At 44.2% G+C, this 24,697-nt stretch overlaps 1 protein-coding gene and 3 long non-coding RNA genes across 8 annotated transcripts in view; 2 read left to right on the top strand and 2 right to left on the bottom strand.

Annotated features, from left to right (window-relative positions):
• Positions 1-9,100, bottom strand: part of LOC145534755 (uncharacterized) — a 37,547-nt gene extending 28,447 nt beyond the window's left edge. The window contains exons 1-2 of the long non-coding RNA XR_014074951.1: positions 8,890-9,100; positions 1,891-1,987 (exon numbers count right to left, since the gene is read on the bottom strand). This is a non-coding gene — a long non-coding RNA (uncharacterized LOC145534755). The remainder of the gene's footprint in view (positions 1-1,890; positions 1,988-8,889) is intronic.
• The window catches only part of ALPK2 (alpha kinase 2), a 126,181-nt gene that overhangs the window by 41,384 nt on the left and 60,100 nt on the right, over positions 1-24,697 (top strand). For all 5 annotated transcript variants that reach the window (XR_014074948.1, XR_014074949.1, XR_014074950.1 and 2 more), the window contains exon 4: positions 4,822-6,541. Coding sequence is in view for 2 of the 5 variants with exons in the window: in XM_081562968.1 (XP_081419094.1) it covers positions 4,822-6,541 (1,720 nt within the window). In the remaining 3 variants the exon portion in view is untranslated. The remainder of the gene's footprint in view (positions 1-4,821; positions 6,542-24,697) is intronic.
• Positions 11,725-15,964, top strand: LOC145534758 (uncharacterized). Its single transcript, XR_014074954.1, has 2 exons — positions 11,725-13,246; positions 14,960-15,964. It is a non-coding gene; the product is annotated as an uncharacterized LOC145534758 (long non-coding RNA).
• On the bottom strand, positions 14,848-23,832 carry LOC145534757 (uncharacterized). Its single transcript, XR_014074953.1, has 2 exons — positions 23,768-23,832; positions 14,848-17,124 (listed from the first exon to the last, which is right to left on the bottom strand). It is a non-coding gene; the product is annotated as an uncharacterized LOC145534757 (long non-coding RNA).

Here is a 24,697-nt window from a genome sequence, read left to right as displayed (position 1 = left end):
CATTGCAACTAATCTTTGTGTAGAATCAAAGAGGTTAGCAAGGAGGAGATCATATAGAAAGACCATTAAAATACTGGTTCCTTTTCCAACAATGTATCTGTGTGAGGCCAGATTTTCTTCATATACTTCCACCCGAACACTGTAGTGCACCCATAGAAGCAGAAGCAAAAGCAGATATAGAAACCCAGCTGTTGTCTATGAAGCCACAAGCTACACGAAAAAAATGTAAAGCAATACCACTCTTCCAGTGGTCAAGAGTGGGACCCGACTGAAGCAACTTAGCATGCACAATGTTACTTTGTTTTGCAAAAAAAAAAAAAAGTTTTTTTCCCTCTCTGGTGCTGTCCTGGTATTTTTCACAAAAATATGTCATTTATGCAAACTTGTAATAAGGCAATTTTTCTTCTTTTTGAAGGAATAAACAAATGTTTTCAATTTTTCCATAACTTTAATATGGTCAACATTGGTGGATATTACCCCTATAAACAAACGTCTGTTGAGTCCTCAATTATTTTTGAGAGTTTAAAGGGGTCCTGCTGCCAAAATGTTTGAGAACCTCTGGTTTAAACAGCATAGTTCAAGCTCAGAAGAAGCCCCCTTTACTTAAGGTCTCATGCATTCCTTTTTCTCTAATATGGAAGTGATTTATTTAGAAAGAACCTTAGGGTATTCAGGCAAGATATTCACAGCAAGGTGGAGGAAGGCGCTGTCTCCTTCAGCCAAAAGGAGAGGTGCGCAGGTATGCACGGACAGCGCGCAATTAATTGTTCAGGGAATTTCTTCCTGGATGCTTTTGCATTCCTGTCAAATCACTGTGGGGCCCACAGGCAGGCCACTCTGCCTGCATTTCGCCAAGATTCTAAACCCCAATCCTGTGTTCATGCCGTTTCAACGGCTACCACTGAGGTCCCTGCTTTGAATTCCCTTTGCCCTTCTGACCTGTACCATGCAACTTGGCACAGAACTGGCTATAAGAGCCTCTGAGAAGGTTACAATATCTCCCCCAGGAGATTTTTAGTCATTTTAGGGCTGGACGTGATGTCTCCCCCATCTCCTTGACTCTTTTTTTAATTTTGAAAGTTTTATTTATTTATTTGGCCACACTGTGGGATCTTAGTTCCCCAATCAGGGATTGAACCAGAGCCCCCGGCATTGGAAGCTTGGAGTCTTAACCACCGCACCCACCGGGGAAGTCCCTTCTTGACTTCTCTTCAGCTCTTAGCATTATATTGGTTTACACTCTTGTTGTCAGTTTACCCATGAAGATGAAAACTCAGAAAAGAAACCCTTTCTTTGCAGATGTGATCCTTCTCTGCGCCCTGTCACTTCCCTCCCCTGAATGTGCACTTCCTAACCGGACACAGAGGGCCAGGCCTAAGAGTCAGACTCTGGTTTCCTCTCTAAGCTCTGCCACTTACCAACTTTGTCACGTTGGGGGCAATGACTCCTTTGAGCCTTAGTTTTGCAGGCAGGGAGCAGCCAGCCTACTGCTTAATAGAGGAGGCATTCAACAAGGCTGGATTTCTTGCCGAATTTTCTCCACCTCCTCGTTAGAATGCTGAGAGATAATTATCTAGGACATGCCAACCGCAAACCATAACTCTCTCAAAGGCACTCGTTAGACAGTGAGAAGTTAATTATACTTAATCCAGTTCCTTTTCCTCTTTAATGTACTCAGGATGACTTGTAAAATCTTATATCAGCTAAAACACATGTTCCATAAAATCTGACATTACTAACTCATAACATTCCCTGATCTGTTAATTTTGTCATTCAGAAATTAAATGCATGGACTCCACTGATTTTCTCCATATTTTTCTAAAGTTTGTTGCGTTTTCCCTTCTTGAGTTTTTCGAATCGCCTCTGTTCTCTCCTTTATTGCTTTCTTACCTGTCCTTGGGGCCTCTCAGGCTCATTTTTTCTCTTCTTCCTACATGAATCACAGTACCTTCAGGGTAGCTGGTTCATTCAGCAGAAAGATTATGGCCTGGATAGAACAGGAAATCAGAATTACTTGGGATTTTCCAGAAGCCCCTGGGGGCTGTTTTATATTCGTTTACGCTCTCTTGCGCGCATGCTCAGTAGCTTCATTCAGTTCTGTCTGTCTCTTTTGGACCCTATGGACCGAAGCCCGCCAGGCTCCGCTGTCCATGGGATTCTCCAGGCAAGAAGACTAGAGTGGGTTGCCATTCCCTTCACTAGGGGACCTTCCCGACCCAGGAATTGAACCTGAGTCTCTTGGATCTCCTGCATTGCAGGTAGATTCTTTACCACTGAGCCACTGGGGAAGCCCCGTTTAAGCTCTCAACCGAGGCCAAATCTCCAAGAACTCATCAAAAAGAGGCATGAAGGGAATGGCGGGGGCCCTGTGAACCTCACGCAAAAGTTCCTTTCTCTCCATGCTCCCCTCAGCTTTACCTGAAGAGACCTCAGCCTAATTAATGATGAGGATGAGGGTGTCTTTAAGGGAAGGCCAAGGACAATTTGTAGCAGAATGTGTTTGGGAACCTGAAAAGTAAATTCTTAGGCCTCCTACCCACGGATTCTTTTTCTCAGTATTTGTTTATTTATGTACTGTGCTGGGTCTCCGCTGTGGCGTGCAGGAGCTTTACTTGTGGCATGTGGAATCTAGTTCCCTGACAAGGGATCAAAGCCTCACCCCCTGCATGGGGGAGTGTAGAGTTTTAGCCATTGATTCTGATTCAAGAATTTGAATCTTATACAAGATTTTACAAGTCATCCTGATAGTTTGCATACTTCTTAAGAACCAGAGAAAACCTGGTCTTAGTGCTCCCCCATCCTTTTTTTTTTGTTTGTTTGTTTAATTTATTTGTTTGTGCCAGATTTTAGTTGCAGCAAGTGGACTCTTTGATCTTTGTTGCTGCATATGGGGTCTAGTTCTCTGACCAGGGATCGAACCCAGGCCCCCTATATTGAGACCGCCAAGTCTTACCCACTTGACCACCAGGGAAGTCTCCCCTTCCCTTTTTAAATGGAGTTATATTTGACATTCAACACCATGTAAGTTGAAGGGGTACAATGTATTGATCTGACACCTTTATATGACAATATGACTGCCATGGCAAGGTCAGCTAACACTCTTATCACATCATGTAATTATCATTTTATCACTTTCGCTTTCTTATAGAGTATATATGGCATAAAGTTTCTGCTTCACAAAGTCCTTTCACCCTGATGTTGTCATCTGAACCTTAGAATAATCTTGTGAAATAGACAGGAGCAGTTACTGATTCCCCCAGAAAGTTGCCCTAAATTTCAGTCTCCCTGTGCTATTGGCCACGGCAAATCCAGAGATCGGCTGTGGGTCAGGCCTGGCCAACCTCAGCCACTTCGAGTGTCTTCTACTTGAGAATCAAGTTGCCAACAAAACAAAGTATTAATGCAGTTGAAATTAACCTGTGCTTTCTGAAGATGAGGCCTACGTGAGTGGGTACCCAACAGTTGAAGGCTTATGAGCACATATGCAGTCAGGAGACAAAGAGGGCCCTCCAGTAAGGAAGAGAGACGATAAGGAAGACTGTGTCCCACGGCTGTAAACATCTAACACTGACCTTCCTGGGGGAGACATTTGTGTATCTTTTATGCACATAAGTCACTAACGATCTGAGCATCACCTCTGAGTCTGAGCCAGACCCTCAGCTCCTGCTTTCTGAAGATGGATAGTACATAATACACCAGCAGTGTTACAATGAGGTCAAATGAGATAAATAAGAGTGCAAATTCAAAAGCAAGTACAGGGACTTCCCTGGTGTTCCAGCGGCTAAGACTCGGTGCTCCCAGCGCAGGGGGCCCAGGTTTGATCCCTGGTAGGGGAACTAGATCCCACGTGTGCACGCGTGCATGTGTGCACGCCGAGTCACCTAGTCGTGTCTGACTCTTTGCGACCCTATGGACTGCAGCCCGCCATCCCACATGCTGCAAGTAAAGATCCCGCATGTTGCAGCAAAGATCAAATATCCTACGTGCCATAACTAAGACCTGGTGCTGCTAAGTATTAATAAACAAATAAAAATTAATATTAAAAAAATAGAGCAGGTACAACACGTGTTTATTGAGACTGCAGAGCCTGAAGAAGTGTTCTAAGGGGAGAGGCCAGCAAAGCAAGTCAGGCTCCAGGCGCCATGTGGCTCCAGTCAAGAAAGGGGGGGTCCCCAGCACCATCTTCCTGGAGCAGGGAGAGCAGGCTTGGCGTGACCCAGGATTCAGTTTCTTCCCTGCTGAGCCAGAGCCAAACACCTGGTGGGTATTGGTCAGGGTGGCATGTGGACATTGGTTTCCAGCCAGAGGGGCTCATGGCTGTGGTTTAGACTTTATGGTCATGTTAAATTAAAGAGGAAAGGGTGCTATTCTTCATGCACATAGTCCTCGTATGGTATTATCTTTACAGCCTCCTGGCAAGAACCATGCTTTCTTAGCACGGTCTTTAAAAGAATTACTGCTTATGGTAGTCCACTACAAGATTTAGAGTGCTTTAGTTTCTTGTGTACTATGCCTTACTTCAGAAAGTAATGCTGTTTCAAGTTCCTATAACATAACATGACTTAAAATAAAGAGAGGAAGAAACTAGAAAGTGTTTCCCCCTTCATCTAAGTTATTCTCAGCATTTTCGATTTGGGGTAAGATGCAGAAAGCCTTAAGGGAAAACGCTGAGCATCTCAGCCTGTTGCCTCTGACCACAAACCCCTTCCTAGGGGGACCCCAGGTCTTGAATGTGCAGGAAAACCATGGTCATTGTCTGTGTGTGCCATGATGCAAGACATGTCGGCATGCAAACTTACGTGTCTCCTCTCTTCATCCTAGCTGTACCCAAAATGACACTGCTGTTTATCAAGTCTCTGCTCAGAACTGTTTTGGGATGATCTGCTGCTCTGCTTCCGTTGAAGTTCAGTGCCCATCAGAGGACCGACCACCCTCTCCCAGCCCGAAAGATGACAGGCACACAGGTTGGAAACACAAAACGGAGACGTATGAGCAGGAGAGCCCAAACCACACTGATGAGAAAGAGCATCCTTGTAAGGAAGGAGACGGTATCGCCTCCGGGCCTCCCACATCAGCTGACGCCCCCTCTCTCAAACTCGATGGTGCTCATTCACTCCAGGTATTGGCCAACCGTGACCCTGGTGCATCCGGTTCTGAAAATCCCTTGGAGGTTAAAGACACAAGGCAAACCGAAGAGGCTGATGATGCTGACAACACAGAGGGCGTTGCGGACGGGTTGCGTTTTCCTAATTCAAGTGACACTCCTCATAAACAAGATGTGTGTGGCCACAAGACCGTGCATTCCAAAGTACCAAGGTTAATAGACGGTGCCTTAGACCCTGAGGGCCCTAACGAGGAAGCCTTTACCTCGAGTCACCAAAATGCCAGAGTTCAGAAGTACATCAGCTGCAGCCTGCCCCTGACCCAGGCAGACTCGTCCGCTTCTCCAGGTGCCAGGCCCGTCAGCCCCCCGGCTTCCAGCACAGACTCTGACAGTGACTATGAACTTTGCCCAGAGATAACCCTAACCTGCGCCGAGGAGTTTTCAGATGATGACCTGGAGTATCTGGAATGTTCCGACGTTATGACAGATTACTCCAATGCGATCTGGCAGAGGAACCTGCAGGGCACGGAGCGTGTTTTTTTATTAGAAAGCGATGACGAAGAGACGGAATTCGGTGAGTGTAGCCTGGGTGGGCGTGAGCGTTTCTTCAGTGAACTGGGTCGTGGGTCCCTGGTGTCGGATGACACGGGGCCCATGGATGCCACCGCTGGCCTCTGTGGTCATCACTCACCACCCCAAGAAGTGGGGGGAAGGAGCAGCCGGGCCTCCACGCGCAGAGCCTCATCCTTGCGAGGGAGGATGTCCCTGCCCCTGGGACCTCAGCAGGATGGACCGGCTACGGTGACAGACCCAGGCAGGTATAAACCACCCGCTGCCTCGGAGGCTGCTGAAGACGGTTATCCAGGAATTCAAGGAGAAACCAGAGACAGCCACCAGGCCGGAAAGGAATTCTCTGGTGACAACCTGCTAAACATGGATAAAGCGCTGACAGAGACAGAGGGGAAGCGCCTGTCTGGGGAGTTAGGACAGCCAGGGATGAGCCGGTGTTTGGAGACCACGGCCGAGAAAAGAGTCGGAGGACAAGACGTATGGAACCGGAGGGGCTCTGAGAAACCTTCCAGGACGTGGCGACAGGGAATTAAGGGAAAAGCCAAGAGGCTGAATTCCAGCCTGGAAGAAAGGACAGCGGAAGCCTCCCTGAATCGCCTCTGTCCCAGGGGACCTGTTAAGCACCCACTAACCCCGAGTGACAAAAGAGACAGCTCCCATGCCAAAGCAGAGGGGACTGATCTGAAGCCCCAGTTTCCTGCAGGAGGCTGTGTGGTTCCAACCCAAGCAGAGCAAGAAGCGAAAACTCTGCAGATTCCACCTGGCTCGCTCTCCAAGGAAGAGACCTTGCGCTTCCAGGGAGAAGGGGTGTGGGTTACAGACGTATTTGAAACAAGCAAGGTTTCAGACTGGAGTGATCATCCTCAGGTAAGACTCCTCTTTTACAAACCTATACGCTCAAATGTATTTGTATGTGTGTGTGCATATGTGTATTTCCCTTCCCTTCACATTCACAATTGCTGTACCACAGTGTACATCAAAATAATTCTCCTAATACCACCAGGGGACTTGTGAATGACAGGGGCTGCTGCTGGGAAGGAAATCTGGTTTTGAAAAAAGGCCCAGATAAACCCTAAGCCATCCTAATTATAGCAAAAGACAGATAGAAGTAAGAGGCACTAATGGGATTCTGGACAGCTGGAAAAAGAAATCTGATATTTTGTCTACTGCATGGGTTTTACCAGGCAATGTCACTATTCAGAAAGTTTTCAAGCAAATGTTTTGGATGTAGTCTTTAAAAGAAACCAAAACATTCATTTTAGTGATTTTTCGGGGTCACTTTTGAAACTTTCTAAGTGCTGGCTTTTATCAGAATTCATGGAATGAATGAGAGACTTTGGTGTGTCTAAAAGATTTGCAGAATTTGCTTAATGATGGTGGAAAAAGTAGACAAAGTAGACTTTGCTGCGCTCAAAAATTTAAGTAGAATTTTGAATGAATGTCTGTTTTATTTTTCTTAGACCACATAGTGTAAAAGAGGCAAAGAAAACACTGCAGGAAGTAAAAAAAAGGTTTTACCCTATTACTGATTTGGGGGTATATTTGAAAGAAAGGGAAAAATTAACATACAAAGGATGTTATGTGATATATGAATTTATTGTATTTTTAAGTTTAAAGGGGTTTAAGTGGGCTTTGAACTGATGCCAAGATTTGATTTCTGTAAGTAAATACCCAAGAAAAGTTATTTATCAATTATTTTTACTCAGCCTCTGTTTTCCCTTCTCCCAACTCTGTAGTAGGAACTTAGTATCGTTTTTACAGAAGACTAGATAACACTTCAAAGAAAACTAAATATTCCCAAGTGCATTCAGTTATTGAATTCACTTTGGGAAAAAGTAAAAATTTAATGCATTGATGATTTCTAAAGGCCCAGTCATAAAATAGCCAATCTGAAAAAATCTCCAGATGTGAGGTAGTTTTTTTCCTGATCAGATTATTCTGTTCCACAGGCCAAATCAGCCATGTAAGGGCCACATTTATTCTTTTGCAGGAGTGCCAGCTTTACTCTATGTGGTTGTTTAACACACCAGTGACCACAGACTCACACCCAAGATAAATTTAAGGAGGTATTTTGACCAAATAGTAATACAAAATTAAGTTGCAGTGTTAATTTTCCCATGTCAGTAGACACAGCATTTTCTTTTCTACTCATAAACTATTCTGCCTTGCTCAGCTAGGTGCCTTTTCACAATTGTTTAGCATCCACATTGAGCATTTCATTGGGCAAATTATTTTAATTATTAAGGGCTGTGTGTGAAGGGGGAGGTGTGGCCAAGTGGCCCCCAAAAAGTAAGTGGAGGGGAAGGGGCTATTGACAAGGTTAGTTTTAGACCCATTGCTATGGAAAGCAATCCCTAGCTCCCTCACTGCCCAGAGTAGAGAGGCCCTGAAGGAAGGAGCCCCCTCTCTCATCCTCAGCTTGTGCCCTAAGCTGAATTCTGAGATGGAGAACTCTGGGGACCAGAAAGCTCTTTTTTTCCCGGCAATGAAGTGAAATAAAACGGGCTGTCTCTGGGACCCTGTTGTCTCTATTGAACTTCTTAGGGCACTCCTGCTTACACACTCACACATTCATGGATGCACACCCACCTTGCAAGTGCTCAACTCAAGGTCCCATCTGTGTTTAAAGGCATGACCAAGGCAATGATCTCAGAAGCATGAACATGACTTTTTAGATAGCCTGCACCCTGCAGGTGGAGGGACTATTTCTCTCTTTGCTGTTCTCAGTAGCAGAGCCAGTCTCTCACTCAAGGGTCAACATGAGTAGAAGCTATATATTCAAAAACATTTCTGTGCTGCAGAAAAATTTTGACTAAAGCAGGAAAATTATGCCACAGGGATAGTGGCATAGTGAGCACAGATTTCTTTTACCCATGCAAAAAGTTACTCCCTAATTGTAGGAGATGTCTGTGTTTCTTACACATGTACACAACATAGCCAGATTTATATCAAATGGCTAAATATTGCAAATGTGATACAAAAGCATTAGAGGTTCACTGAAAACCAAATCAAACTTTTTATAAGATTGCTAAAAAAAAAAAAAGCCCAAGTTATAGGGGTGAATCCTCCCATAACTAAGTCAAAAGACATTTAAAATATTTATCCTGAGACATCTGAGGCTCGTGAGAACTTAAAATTTGAAATGGCTAAAAATTCCTGGTTGAAGGTAATATTAGTAAATTTGCCCACTCTCGACTCTTGCCTGATTCACTTACCTGTAAGGTGACCAGCAGTAGAAACAGCACCAGCATCTTATCTTTTAGGATGTTCTCTTCATCTGCGTATTGTTTTTGGCTTCTGAGAAAAATTCCTTATCTCTAATTCTATGTTACAGCAACAAGGCTGACATGTAAACTAAACCATCTCCAGGAGTCCTTATTTCCTGTCTTCCTTTCCCACTCTTACAAAGCAAGGCCATCTTGTTCTGATCTGCCTTGGAGCAGGACTTGCCCAGGCTAAGATTGGAAAGCCCCCAGTGTCTACATTTATGGAAGATTCCTAAATTAATCCCAGTTTGGGAGTGGAAGACAGAGAGGGTACCCCAGGCTAGCTTGAATCATCTTCAAGGATCTCACTGCCAATCCTTCACCTTGGTTCTGATCTTGCTTTCTCGCTCCAGCTCAGATCAAGGCCTGCCAGTCTGCCCCTCTTAAGTTTCCCTGTGGCCACACTGGGGTAAGATCATCCTTGCTCTTAAATCAGAAGTGCTGTGTCTGTCCTTCTGCAGAGTTGCCCAGCCTCACCTCAGAGAGATTTGCATTTCTCTAAAGAGATGGGATCTCAAGTATACAGCATGGAAATGTATTCTTAGGTTTTGATAATTAAGGATCTTCCTGACCAGGATATAGCACTAAGCTTAGAAGGTGAGCTCCGTGATGGTAGGCAGGCTGGTCACCGTTTCATTCAGTGATATGTCCCAAGTCCTTGGAATAGTACTACTCATATAATATACATTCAATAACTGAATGAGTAAGTAGCTATACGGTACTAGGTTACTAGATTGAGTCCGCTATCTTTTTTTTCTTAATGAGTCTGGCTAGAGGTCTATCAATTTTGTTTATTCTTCTCAAAGAACCGGTCTTTAATTTGACTGATCTTTGCTACTGTTGTCTTCCTCTCTGTTTCGTGTATTTCGGCTCTGATCTTTATGATTTCTTTCCTTCTACTAACTTTAGATTTTGTTTGGTCTTCTTCCTCTAGTTGCTTTAGGTTTAAGTTTAGGTTGTTTATTTGAGATTTTTGTTTCCTGAGGTAAGATGGTATTGCTGTAAACTTTCCTCTTAGAATTGCTTTTGCCGTGAATTCCAGGTATTGTCAGATATGATTCTAATAATCACTGATCTCAACTTCTTTGTGGTCTTCATTGTCCTAAGTACATTCTTCAATTCCCTTCACATACCAGCCTTCCACCAGGAAGTCGCTGCCCACTGCCCTGCTGGCCCTGGGGGTAGATTCATGCTGTGCTTAGCTGCTCAGTTATGTCCAACCCTGTGACCTTTTGTGCTGTAGCCCGCCAGGCTCCTTTAGCCACGGGGCTTTTCAGACAAGGATGCTGGAGTGGGTTGCCATTTTCCTACTCCAGGGGATCTTCCCAACCCAGGGATTGAACCCACGTCTCCTGTGTCTCCTGCATTACAGGAGGATTCTTTACCCGCTGAGCCATCAGGGAAGCCCCATCATTGGGAATTGACTGGTTTATGCCAAGCCGTCCACACCTTGCACTTGGCTTCCCTTGCAAATGCCGGTGATTCAGATACAACCTTGGCCTTATCGGTGTCTTATCAGCTCTCACTCACTGCTAACTAAATTCGGGAAGATCTCACCATATCCCCAAGCATTCAGGGCCTTCCAAAATTATGTGTATACCTCTGAGAGGCGAAGCAGACACGCACACTGGTTTCCTGGTCTGGAAAAGGAGGCAGTTTCTCATACAGGGTGTGTTTTCTTCCACCTTCTGGTCTGGAGCGCGCTCAGTTGGCTTGTTGCCAGCTCAGTTCACCTGGTCCTTCAAGGCCAAGGTGCAGGCTCCTTCAAATTGCACTTCCCTGAAGCACATTCCTCGTCTGTAACTGTGATTTCTCCTTCCAGAGAAACAACATTCTTGTCTGCATTCTTTGCATAGTGTAGTGGGCTCTGGACCCACGTTTGGTTCCTGACTATGTGACCTGGGAAAAACTAGTTAAGCTCTCCCAGCCCCAGGTTCCTCATCTGAAACAAAATGATAGCAATAATAGCAACAGTAATAATAATAGCCACCACCTCACAGAGCGCTGTGCAAATTAAAGCTTTGCCCATAGGGACTTCCCTGGGGGTCTAGTGGCCTGGATGCCATGCTCACAGTGCAGGGGACCGTTCCTACCCCTGGTCAGGGAACTAGACCCCGCAACTAAGGCCTGGCACAGCCAAATAAATAAGTAAATATTAAAAGAAACGATAGAGCCATGCATGTAAAAGGCTTGGCACAGTACCTGTTATGCAGTTAACATTTAATAAGTACTATCATTTTTTTGTTCTGTTATTTATCTTCTTAATACTTATGTCCTTCCTCCCCATATTAAAAACATTAAGGGTTGGCTACAAGATGCTTTATGCTTTTTCTTAATTGAAATTTTTAATAATTGTACATGCATAGGTGTAATAAATAAGACAGAGAGACCACTACACACTGTGGCCAGCTTCCCCTGAGGCTAACATTTGGCAAAACTCTGGTATAATTTTCACAACCAAGATGCATTGATGCCATCTGCTGATCTTGTTCAGATTTTCCCTTTTTACTTATACTTGTGTGTGTGTATGTGTACGTGTATTAAGATCTACAGAAATGTGTCACTTGTGTGCATGCATGCTAAGGCACTTAAGTCATGTCCAACTCTTTTGCAAGCCTATGGATTTTAGCCCACCAGGCTCCTCTGTCCATGGGATTCTCATGGCAAGAATACTGGAGTGGGTTGCCATGCCTTCCTCCAGGGGATCTACCCAACCCAGGGATTGAACCCTAGTCTCTTACATCTGCTGCATCGGTGAGCAGGTTCTTTACCACTAGCGCCACCTGGGAATCACTTGTGTTGGCTCATGTAATAAATGTGATAAGAAACTTCACCTTCATCTAAGTTCAGTCAAGTATTTAGGCAGGCCGTGTAGTTACATACTATACGGCAGCTTGACACGTGAGCGGCCACCCAGTGGCAGGGCAGGTAGTAGGTCTCCAGTGAGTTTTTTTTTTTAAGCAGAGAGAAAATATAAGCAGATCATCTAAACTTTCCTGCCATGTGGTTTTCATATCTGGGACAGAACAATCTGAGATTTGAATTCAGTTACATAATAAAATGTGCCCCCCTTCCCCAAACAACAACTATTAACTCTGACTCAGGAAGAAGGATAAGCCAGATCTCTCTGCTGATGATGGGAAGGACAGAAGCTTATAATCACTCATATCTCAGCACATGGCCGTCACACCTCTTGTCAGCACCACTCCATGGCTGACCCAGGGAGTCACACAAATGTTTGTTTTGTTTTTGATCACAAAGCCCACTGTGCCCCTTCTGCCAAAAACCATTACCATCCCAGACCTACAAGATTGTGGCTCGCCGCAGGCCTTGGAATCAGTCTTTGTTAATAATCCACGGACGCTCCTAAGTACCTACAGCCTTGCTACTCACTGTGTGGTCTGCAGACCCGTTTGTCAGAATGTAGAATCTTAAGCCCCGCCCCAGTCTTGCTGAATCAGAATCTATGATTTTAACCCAATTCTTGGAAATTCATACGCACGCTAAAGTTCCAAAAGTCTTGGTCTGCAAGGAGAGATCTTTCCCAGGTTAGAAAAGACCCTAAGGCAATGGGTCTCATCCCTGTGGACCTTAAACCATCTGATATCTGAGTACCACCCCCGGCTCCCCACCACCCCAAGATTCTGATGTGATTTGTCTGCAGTGTAGCTTGGGAACTGAGGGTTTTAAAAGCTCCCAGGTGATTCTCTGTATCTCTGAGGTCGAGAATCTTAGCTGTAAATATACAGATGCCTAAGTCCCTCCCCCAGAGATCCCAATTTTGGTGGTTGTAAGGCCCTTGGGGAGTAGAATGCCATTGGGGAAAATAGTACTCCCTGCAGGTTACTTCAGAAACAGGCCATTTGAAAACTAGAGACAAAAGCAAAAAGCAGACCCAAGAAGTTCACGTGGACCACCCAGGGAGGTGGCTCAGGTTGGCCAATGGCAGCCACAGCAGAGGTCACACGTTCACAAGGGCCCCGGGTGGACGTGCCGGCAGCCCTTAGTGAGAGCAGCTGGAAGCTGAGACGGGAAGCCAACAGTGGATCTCTGTGGCGCTGTCTGTGAAGCTGGGCCTGGGAGGCGCCACCTGCCTTCAGATGCCCAGGCCTGGAGCGCACCTCTTAGGAGGGAGGAACGCTGGGCAGATTTCTTTTTTTTTCAAATTTTATTTATTTTTTAAATTAGAGTATAAGTTGGTGCTAGGGGTAAAGAACCCCCCTGTCAATACAGGAGACATAAAAGTTGCAAGTTCGACCCCTAGGTCAGCAAGATCCCCTGGAGGAGGGCATGGCAACCCACTCCAGTATTCTTGCCTGGAGAATCCCATGGACAGAGGAGCCTGGTGGGCTACAGTCCATGGGGTCGCATAGAGTCGGACATGACTGAGGCAACTTAGCATGACGCATAGTTGATTTGCAATGTTGTGTTAATTTCTACTCTACAGCAAAATGAATAAGTTATATATAAATAGATAGATTCTTTATTATATTCTTTTCCATTATGGTTTATCTCAAGATACTGAATATAGTTCCCGGTGCTGTACAATATGACCTTGTTTATCCATTCCGTATGAAGTAGTTTGCGTCTCCCAACCCCAACTTCTCAGTCCCCTCCTCTGTCCCCCTAGGCCACACTTTTAATTTTATTAAAATACAACCAGAAAGGGTGCCTGCTGCCAAGGCAAAAGCTTAGTTAATAGCTATTCCGTTTCCCGCTCAAGTTGCTGTGATTTACTTCGCTATTCAGGGGTCCTTGCTGCGGCTGCTACGTTGCTTCAGTTGTGTCTGACTCTTTGCGAGTAGCCCGCCAGGCTCCTCTGTCCATGGGATTCTCTAGGCAAGAAGACTGGAGTGGGTTGCCGTGCCTTTAGCCTAGGCAAAATTGTCCATGAACCAACACACGCCCATGAATGCATCAGGCTACCTTATTACAGAACACGTGTTGTAACACAGAGACATCCCCGCACCCCAAAGTTGGGGCTCTGAGTCCTCAGGGTACTGCATCCATGTGAGAGCCTGGATGATCTGTGCTGTAATCACCTGCTAAGGTGAATTTTTTTTTTTAAGGTTTTTTTTTTTAATGCGGACCATTTTTAAAGTCTTTATTGACTTTGTTACGATATGGCTTCTGTTTTATGTTTTGGATTTTTGGCTACGAGGCACGTAGGATTTTAGCTCCCCAATCAGGGATCGAACCCACACACCCTTCTTTGGAAGGCCAAGTCTTAACCATTGGATCGCCAAGGATGTGTTCAGGTGCGTGTTTAAAGAGCTCTGAATTTTACCCCAGAGTTTCAGTATCCGTACCTTTAATAAGCTCTCTAGGTGACTCTCATGAGCAAAAGGTTTTAAGCCATGGGTAAATCAGACTGAGACCTCGTGTGACTGCTACAACTTGAGGCATTTCTGTAAAGAATCACAGGAGTTTGAAACAACAGGAAGTTTAGGCCTTGTCAGCAGTAACCCCTTCACCCTAAGAGGAAAGAGCTTCATGATCTGGATTTTCTTCTGCTTTCTAGTTGGCTTGCTATAAATGCAGCTTGGGCTTCACCTGTCCGGCCACTGAAATAAATACAGACCCTGATTTATTGAAACTAAATCCAAAACAGGTGTGCCATCTACAGCTGAGTTTTATTTTGAGGCGTGGTGCTGGGACAAGAATTTGGATGGCAGCAGTGGAGGCTGGGAGAGGAGGGTCCTTTGGCTTCGAGGGTGGGTTTTCGTCTGGTAGTAAATCTCTCATCGCTGCCTTGAGTGGGAGCTGAGTGCCTGAGACATGCGTTATTGGTCTTTTTTTGCAATGACTGAAAATGAACTTGCTTTACTGAAATGGGTTAACCAACCATCTATCAATATGAACACTAAAGCTAAGGTAACAAAACAGTGTGGTAGTAGCCCCAAACCAGGGCTTTCCTGGTGGCTCAGTGGTAAACAGTCTGCTTGCCAATGCAGGAGACATGGGTTCAATCCCTGGGTCAGGAAGATCCCCTGGAAGAGGAAATGACAACCCACTCCAGTATTCTTGCCTGGAGAATCCCATGGACAGAGGAGCCTGGCGGACTACAGTCCACGGGGTTGCAAAAGAGCTGGACATGACTTAGTGACTAAACAACAACAGCCCCAAACAGATAAGTAAATAAACCAGATTGAGTGGAGAAAACAGAATGAGACCTAAGAATATATTGGAATTTGGTTTATGATAGAAATAAACTGTCATGTTTCAGGAAGGAAGCAAAATCTTTAAAGCAGACACAATTAGCCATCTGTGTGGAGAAAAAAATAAGACCAGTGGACCGCAAACAAACACTAAATGGATTCCTGAGTTAAATATAAAAAATCCAAACTACTGAAAAAAGTATTGGAAACTATTCTTATGACCTTGAAAGCCATAAGATTTGGGAATGTAAAGAACATCAACAACAAAGAAAACATGATAGTTTTGATTATTTCAAATTTCATATGACAAAAATGAAAAATTTTATATAACAAAAAATATTGTAAATCAAATTAAATGAAAGTAATACACTTGGAAACATATGTAGAACATATATATCATAGACAGATATTAATTTTCAAGGTATATAAAAACAGATAATAAAAATACCCTTAAAAACTGAATTTAAAATAGGTAAAAGTAAATAAATATGAAGTTCATAGAAGAGGGAATATAAAAGGTTACTATCTCAGTTGGTAAAGAATCTGGCTGCAATGCAGGAGACTCGGTTCAATTCCTGGGTTGGGAAGATCTGCTGGAGAATGGATAGGCTACCCACTCCAGTATTCTTGGGCTTCCCTTGTGGCTCAGCTGGTAAAGAATCCACCTGCAGTGTGGGAGACCTGGGTTCAATCCCTGGGTTGGGAAGATCCCCTGGGGAGGGCATGGCAACCCACTCTAGTATTCTGGCTCGGAGAATTCCATGGATGTCCATGGGGTGGCAAGGAGTCGGACACGACTGAGCAACCTTCACTCACAAACATATGAGAAGTTGTACAACCTTGTGAGTAACTAGGAAAATATAAAATTTAAAAATCAAAAGAGACACAGATAAATAGAACAGTATTATGGACTCTATGGGAGAGGGCAAGGGCAGGATGATATGGGAGAATGGCATTGAAGCATGTAAATTATCACATGTGAAACGAATCGCCAGTCCAGGTTCAACGCATGATACAGGGTGCTCGGGGCTGGTGCACCAGGATGACCTGGAGGGATGGGATGGGGAGGGAGATGGAAGGGGGGTTCTGGAAGGGGAAAACATGTACACCCATGGTGGATTCATGTCAATGTATGGCAAAACAAATACAATATTGTAAAGTTAAAAAATACAAAATAAACTAAAAAAAATACATTTTCATCCAGATAGACAAAAAAATTAAAAGATGATAACATCAACTTACTGAGATTGTGGAGAAATGTGTTCATGGCCAGAGAGAATGTAATCGGAGGATATCTTTTAACATGAAAAAGGGCAGGCGTGTCACTTTTCCGTATCTACTCTCGAGAAGAGCCTGCACACAGACTCAGGGAGACATGGACCATAATGTGTTTCCCAGAATTGTTTGTCTAAGGAAAGACTTATTCCGAAACAGCTCAATAAATGCGGGCATCTCAAAGCATAACATAGAGCGCCAAAGGCATAGTGTAGATTGATCCCTCCAAACCAACCCAGAAGAGTGTGTGCCCTTTGCACATACATATGACAGACCACCCTGGACTTCCCAGGGGTCCACATGTAATCACAAAAGTCCTTCTAAGTGAATGACGGAGGGAGGAGAGTCAGAGAGAGTTTGGAGATGCCATCCTGCTGGCTTGGAAGACTGAGGAAGGGGCTGCGAGTCAAGGAAAACAGGCAAACCTCTAAAAGCTGGAAAAGGCAGAGTTTTTCCTCTGGAGCTTCCAGAAGGAATGCAGCCCTGCCAACACCATGGTTTTAGCCCAGTGAGATTCATGTTTGACTTTCAGAACTGTAAGATAATAAATTCTGTGTCATTTGAAGTGACTTTAGTTTGTGGTAGTTAAAGCAACCATAAGAAACTAATGCAGACAGAAAGGATAATTTTAAAATAAAGTACCTCCAAGCGAGTCAGGATATTCTTCTTCAGATTTTCACTTCAGATATCCGAGAAGGAGCCCATTTATGACACAGACTTTGCAAATTCTAGTTGTCTTTGGCTTAGAAAGCTGCCGAGGGAGAGAAAACAAGGAGAGGCCAGCTTCATTTAAAGTAAGTGTGTTGGGACTTCCCTGGCAGTCCAGTGGTTAGGACTTGGTGCTCCCCGTGCGGGGGGCCAGGGTTCGATCTGTGGTTGAGGAACTAAGATCCTGTAAGCTGCATGGCTAAAATAATAATAATAAAATAAAAATAAAGTATAACACTTTGGAGGGTTTCCCCAGTTATTCAGCAGTAAAGAGTCTGCCTGCAATGCAGGAGATGCAGGAGATGCAGGTTCAATCCCTGGGTCGGGAAGATCCCCTGAAGGAGGAAATGGCAACCCGCTCCAGTCTTCTCGCCTGGAGAATCCCATGGACAGAGGAGCCTGACGGGCTACAGTCCATGGGGTCGCACAGAGTCGGATACGCCTGAAGCAACTTAGTACGCACATAACATTTTGGAATTCAGGAAGCCTCAGGGAGAAAGGACAGAGTCATGGACTCCACAGCTAATCCACTGGAGAATTAGGGTGCCTCAAATGGCTCCATGTCCATACTGGTGTCCAGAGGAACTTCTGGCCTGAGAATGCCTGTGAAGTGGCTGGACTCCAGGAGAAAGCATCCTGGGAAGATCATGCCCGGAACATGCCTTTTGACCTCAAGGTAGTCCGAGAGGCCGGGGAACTCTCAGCGGCCACTGGTGCCTAGTTTTCCAACTCGATGCTACTGGCATTTGGATAATTCTTTATCCCGGGCAGCCACACATGCATTGCAGAATGTCTTTAGCAGCATCTCTGGCCAGTAGCAATCTCTACTGGTCATCTCTACCCCAGTTAGCAGCCAAGAATGTCTCTAGACAGTGCCAAATATCCCCTGGGGGGTAGGGCGGGGTGTAAAAAACTCACTCCATGTGTTGATTAGTGCTGGGTAAATTCTGTCCCCTCACTAGTGACAGCTGGGAAAGAAGCTGTTATTTCATTTATTTTATTTTTTTAAAGTTTTGTTGGAGTATAGTTGCTTTACAGTGTTAGGTTTCTACTGTAGAGCAAAGTGAATCAGCTATATTTATACACATATATCCCCTCTTTTTTGGATTTCCTCCCCATGTAGTTCACCCCAGAGCATTGAGTAGAGTTCCCTGTACTCTACAGTAGGTTCTCATTATATATTTTATACACAGTATCAATAGTGTAAATATGCCAATCCCAATCTTCTGATTCCTCCCGAGAAGCTGTCATTTCATTTATCTTTGTAAGATTTTATTTATTTGGCTGCACTGGATCCTTAGTTGTGGCATGTGAGCTCTAGTATCCTGACCAGGAGTCGAACCCGGGCCCCCTGCATTGGGATTGTGGTGTCCTAGCCACTAGACCACCAGGGAAGTCCCCAATTTCATTTAAATCAGCGCTGTCCAACAGAGATTTCATGCAAGCCACATATGTGACAAGTATATTCACAAGCTGTGCCCCCATTTCCTCTATTTAGCTCCAGAATACTTTTGCTGTTCCCCAAAGAAACCCTGTACCACTTCCTACTCTCCTGTCCCCTGTCCCCTGCAAACTCTCATTTCTGTCTCTATACCTTTGCCTATTCTGGACATTTCATATACAGGTGAACCTTCTTTTATTATTCCCTTTATTGTGTTTTGCAGACACTGCATTTTATTTTGAAAAATTGAAGGTTTGTGGCAGCCTAGCATCATGCAGTCTGTTAACACGATTTCCTCAATAGCAGTTGCTCCCTTTATGTCTCTGTGCCGCATTTTGGCAATTCTTACAATGTTCCAGACATTTTCATCGTTATTACCTTTTTTACGGTGATCTGTCATCAGGGATCTTTGTTGTTTATACTATGACTCCAGAAGGCTTAGATGATGGTTGGCGTTTTTTAGCAATGAAGTTTTTTTTTTAACTGTCGTATGTGCATTTTTTTAAGATATAATATTATTGCCCAGTTAATAGTGTAAACATAACCTTTATGTGCACTGGAAAGCAAAAATTGATACGACTTGCTTTATTGTGGTGGTCTAAAACTGAACCACAATCACTCTGATGTCTCCTCTAAATGGAATCATACAATAGGTGGGGTTTTGGTCTACCTTTTTCACTTGGCATGATGTTCTTAAGGGTCATCCATTGTTAGAGCATTTCTCAGTACTTCGTTTCTTTTCATGGCTGAGTAATATTACATTATATGAATCCACCACACTTATTTTTGTCCATTCATCAGCTGATAGGCATTTGGACTGTTTCCACTTTGTAGTTATTATGGGTAATGCTGCTATGAACATTTGTATAGACGTTTTTGTATGGACATATGTTTTCAGTTCTCTTGGGTAAATAGCTGAAAGTAGACTTGCTGGGTAACTATGTCTAGCATTTTGAGGAAACACCACACTGGTTTTCAAAGCAGCTGCACCATTTTCCATTCCCACCAGTAGTATTTGTGGGTAAGCCAGAAATGTAATTAAAAAATTTTTTTTGGAAACCACATGTTTTAAAAGTTTAAAGACACAGGTGAAATAAACTTTAATATCGTATATTATTAACTCAGTGTAACCAAAATACTATCTCAATTTACAAACCATATGAAAGTTGTTAATGAAATACCTTACTTTTTTTGATAATAAGTCTTCAAAATCGGGTGTGTATTTTATACCCAATTTGGATACTCTTCATTGGAAACACTTGATCTGTATCGAGATTTCATGAAATTAATGGTTGAAAGAGTAGACTCACATAACCCAGATGGTTCTGAACCCACTTAAATTTTTTCCTAATGGAGTCATGCATCATTTAAACATTTTTACATGTGTTAACAAATTAACTGAATAAAAATTTAAATTCAGTCCCTCAGTGGCACCACGCACATTTCAAGTGCTCCCTAGTTACATAGGGCTGAAGTCCTTATTGCCAAATTCAGACTTAAATTGAAGAAAGTAGGGAAAACCACTAGACCATTCAGGTATGACCTAAATCAAATCCCTTACGATTATACAGTGGAAGTGACAAATAGATTCAAGGGATTAGATCTGATAGAGTGCCTGAAGAACCATGGATGGAGGTTCGTGACTTTGTACAGGAGGCAGGGATCACGACCATCCCCAAGAAAAAGAAATGCAAAAAGGCAAAATGGTTGTTTGAGGACGCCTTACAAATAGCTGTGAATAGAAGAGAAGCAAAAGGCAAAGGAGAGAAGGAAAGATATACCCATTTGAATTCAGAGTTCCAAAGAATAGCAAGGAGAGATAAGAAAGCCTTCCTCAGTGATCAATGCAAAGAAATAGAGGAAAACAATAGAATGGGAAAGGCTAGAGATCTTTTCAAGCAAATTAGAGATACCAAGGGAACATTTCATGCAAAGATGGGCTCAATAAAGACAGAAATGGTATGGACCTAACCATACCAATATCTTCTTAATTCAGAAGATATTAAGAAGAGGTGGCAAGAATACACAGAAGAACTGTACAAAAAAGATCTTCACGACCCAGATAATCATGATGGTGTGATCACTCACCTAGAGCCAGACATCCTGGAATGTGAAGTCAAGTGGGCCTTAGAAAGCATCACTATGAACAAAGCTAGTGGAGGTGATGGAATTCCAGTTGAGCTATTTCAAATCCTAAAAGATGATACTGTGAAAGTGCTGCACTCAATATGCCAGCAAATTTGGAAAACTAAGCAGTGGCCACAGGACTGGAAAAGGTCAGTTTTCATTTCAATCCCAAAGAAAGGCAATGCCAAAGAATGCTCGAACTACTGCACAATTGCACTCATCTCACATGCTAGTAAAGTAATGTTTAAAATTCTCCAAGCCAGGCTTCAACCACATGTGAACTGTGAACTTCCAGATGTTCAAGCTGGTTTTAGAAAAGGCAGAGGAACCAGAGATCAAATTGCCAACATCCACTGGATCATCAAAAAAGCAAGAGAATTTCAGAAAAATATCTACTTCTGCTTTATTGACTATGACAAAGCCTTTGATTGTGTGGACCACAACAAACTGTGGAAAATTCTGAAAGAGATGGGAATACCAGACCACCTGACCTGCCTCTTGAGAAATTATGCAGGTCAGGAAGCAACAGTTGGAACTGGACATGGAACAACAGACTGGTTCCAAATCAGGAAAGGAGTATCTCAAGGCTGTATATTGTCACCTTGCTTATTTAACTTATATGCAGAGTACTTCATGCAAAATGCCAGGCTGGATGAAGCACAAGTTGGAACCAAGATTGCCAGGAGAAATACCAATAACCTCAGATATGCAGATGATACCACCTTTATGGCAGAAAGTGAAGAAGAACTAAAGAGCCTCTTGATGAAAGTGAAAGAGGAGAGTGAAAAAGTTGGCTTAAAATTGGGATGATCCTGAGGGATGGGATGGGGAGACAGGTGGGAGGGGGGTTCAGGATGGGGAACACATGAACACCCATGGCTGATTCATGTCAATATATGGTAAAAAACACTACAATATTGTAAAGTAATTAACCTCCAATTAAAATAAATAAATTAAAAAAAACCTCAACATTCAGAAAACTATGATCACGGCATCTGGTCCAATCACTTCATGGCAAATAGATAGGGAAACAGTGTCAGACTTTATTTTTCTGGGCTCCAAAATCACTTCAGATGGTGACTGCAGCCATGAAATTAAAAGACACTTGCTCCTTGGAAGAAAAGCTATGACCAACCTAGACAGCACATTAAAAAGCAGAGACATTACTTTGCCAACAAAGATCTGTCTAGTCAAAGCTATGGTTTTTCCAATAGTCATGTATGGATGTGAGAGTTGGACTATAAAGAAAGCTGAGTGCCAAAGAATTGATGCTTTTGAACTGTGGTGTTGGAGAAGACTCCTGAGAGTCCCTTGGACTGCAAGGAGATCCAACCAGTCCATCCTAAAGGAAATCCATCCTGAATATTCATTGGAAGGACAGATGCTGAAGCTGAAACTTCAATACTTTGGCCACCTGATGCAAATAACTGACTCATTGGAAAAGACCCTGATGCTAGGAAAGATTGAAGGCAGGAGGAGAAGGGGGTGAGAGAGGATAAGATGTTTGAATGGCATCACCGACTCAGTGGACGTGAGTTTGAGTAAACTCCAGGAGGTGGTGACGGACAGGGAGGCCTGGCGTGCTGCAGTCCATGGGGTTGTAAAGAGTCGGACACGACTGAGCGACTGAACTGAACTGAACTGAAGTCTTCTTGACTGGACAACCTAGCTCTAAGTTATTTCTGTTGTAACTGTGATTTTTCAAAAACATGCTGCCCCATGCCTCAACCTTGGTTTTCTTTTCTCTTCTACAGCTGATCCAGTGCCAAGCTGTAAGTTCTAAAAATAGAACAGTTTTGGGTTCAGAGCAAAATTGAGAGGAAGGTACTGAGATTTCCCATTTACCCCCGGTGCCTCCCCCACTGCTGACATCCCCACCCAGAGTGGTATGTTTGTTACAATAATGAACTTACACTGACATATTGCTAATACCCTAAGCCCATAGCTGACATTAGGGCTGACCCTTGGTGGTATAGATTCCATGGGTTTTGAGAAATGTTTAATGACACATGCCCCCCATCATCGTTCGTTGCTGTTGTTTAGTCACTCAGTCGTGTCTGTCACTTTTGTGACTCCGGGACTGTAGCCCACCAGTCCTCTGTCTGTGGGATTCTTCGGGCAAGGATACTGGAGTGGGTTGCCATTTCCTTCTCCAGGGTGTCTTCCCAACCCAAGGCTTGGACCCGCACCTCCTGCATTGGGAGGTGGATTCCTTATGCTGAGCCGCTAGGGAAGCTCATCAGGCAATAATATTTTAAAGGCAAGGGCTGCCTCCTGTATGTCATGTACTCCTAGCTAAGTGTAGAAACACACGGCAGACGGCAGCGATTGTCAGCCCCTGAGCCCCTCCAGCCTCCCATTCCTCACCCCACGCAGACCTGGTTTCTAGTGACAAGCCCTAACTAAGACAGCCCCCCACTGCCAGGACCTTGGCGCCCCAGCTGGCATCCTGGCAGCCCTGCAGCTTGTTGGGCAGGCTCCACTGCGTCTCCTGTATCACTTTGAAAACAACATGCCACCGGCCCCCAGCCCCCTGTTGGGTTGCTGTCAAGCTGCAGGACAAAAGAGGACACACTCCAGCCACTCTGGAGGTCACAGGTGATCGGGCTTGGGAAGTCCAACGTGGAATAGAAAGCTGGGGAGTGGGAGGGGAAGTGGCTTTTCCCTTAAGCATATTTTTGTCCTGAGTTTTCATCCTGAGATGTCTAAGGGGCTTCTGTCTGAAAGTGGAGAAACAGCATCACTGGCTCCCCAGAGGCAGAGGTCCTATAGCCCGTTCTCTCAAGGCCCCTGGGCATGTGTAGGACAGAGCTTCTCAAACTGTCACGCGTGTGCAGATCACCTGCGGAGCTCATCTGATAGCTGCTTCTCATCGGGCAGGTCTGGGGAAGGGTGTACGATCCTGAATTTCTAGCAAACTCCCAGGGATTTCCGGGGACCACACTTAGAGTAACAAGGGCTGAAGGCTATCCCTGGGGAGCAGTCAACGTGCCTCACTCATCCCTTCCACCCTCCTCCACGCTCAGCTGCCTGATCGCCTAGAATAGCCAGCGCTTATGGAGTGTAAACACGCGCTGGGGGCTGTGCTAAGACTGCAGTGCTTTGCGCACTTAATTACCTCAACAATCCAAGGGGACAAATCCTGCTGGTGTCTGGGCTCTGGGTCAGGATGTGGTGCAGCCTGGCTCTGAACAGAATCTGCCTGAGTCCAGGTCCTAATTGTGACATTACACAGCTTCCTAATTCCATTTAGGGTCGAGTCCCTTCACTCTCTTTAGAACTAAAATAAACTCTGATAATGGTGGTTGCCTCTGGGGAAGGGTGACTGGGTGAAGGGTAGGAAGACTTGTTTGTCACCCCACACCCTTTCACTGTATACCTTGTGGATTTTGTGCCGTGTGTGTATTACCTATTCAAATAAATAATTCATTTAAAAATAGTTGTAAAAAAATAATAAGCCCATAGCATTCCTATTCATAGTTAGAATATATACCCAGGCCAGTGTCAGACCCATTCTCAAGGGGATGTTGACTAAAAAATATTCACAACCTAAAAGTTGAGTTGTGTTTCATTGAAGTGTTTGTGATCAGTCGTATCTGACTCTTTGCAACCCCAAGAACTGTAGCCGGCAAGGCTCTTCGGTACACGGAATTCTCCAGGCAAGAATACTGGAGTGGGTTGCCATTTCCTTCTCCAGGCGATCTTCCTGACCCAGGGATCAAACTTATGTCTCTTGAACCTCTTAAGCCGGCAGGCAGATTCTTTACTGCTTCACCATTTGGGTTTTTATTAAGTGGGAATTTTTAGGACTTCAAACCCGGGAGGCAGCCCCTCAAGTAACCCTGAGAGAACTGCTCTGCGTTGGGGACTGGGAGGGGGAAACTAGGATATATACGAGTTTTGCAACAAAGAGCAGGTAGTAGGAACAAATGATGAGTTGAAAAGAAAACTAGATGTCAAGTTAAGGCATTTAATGCTTTCATATGTATGGGAAGACACTACAGTCTGGGCTCACTGACATCATTTCTTTGATTCTCACCTCAGCTCT

This window comes from Giraffa tippelskirchi, chromosome 14 (genome assembly GCF_054371585.1).
Source record: "Giraffa tippelskirchi isolate mGirTip1 chromosome 14, T2T-mGirTip1v1.2.pri, whole genome shotgun sequence".
NCBI classification, from domain to species: Eukaryota; Metazoa; Chordata; class Mammalia; order Artiodactyla; family Giraffidae; genus Giraffa; species Giraffa tippelskirchi.
The sequence above is the reverse complement of the archived record's forward strand: the minus strand, read 5'-3'. Positions and strand labels throughout refer to the sequence as shown.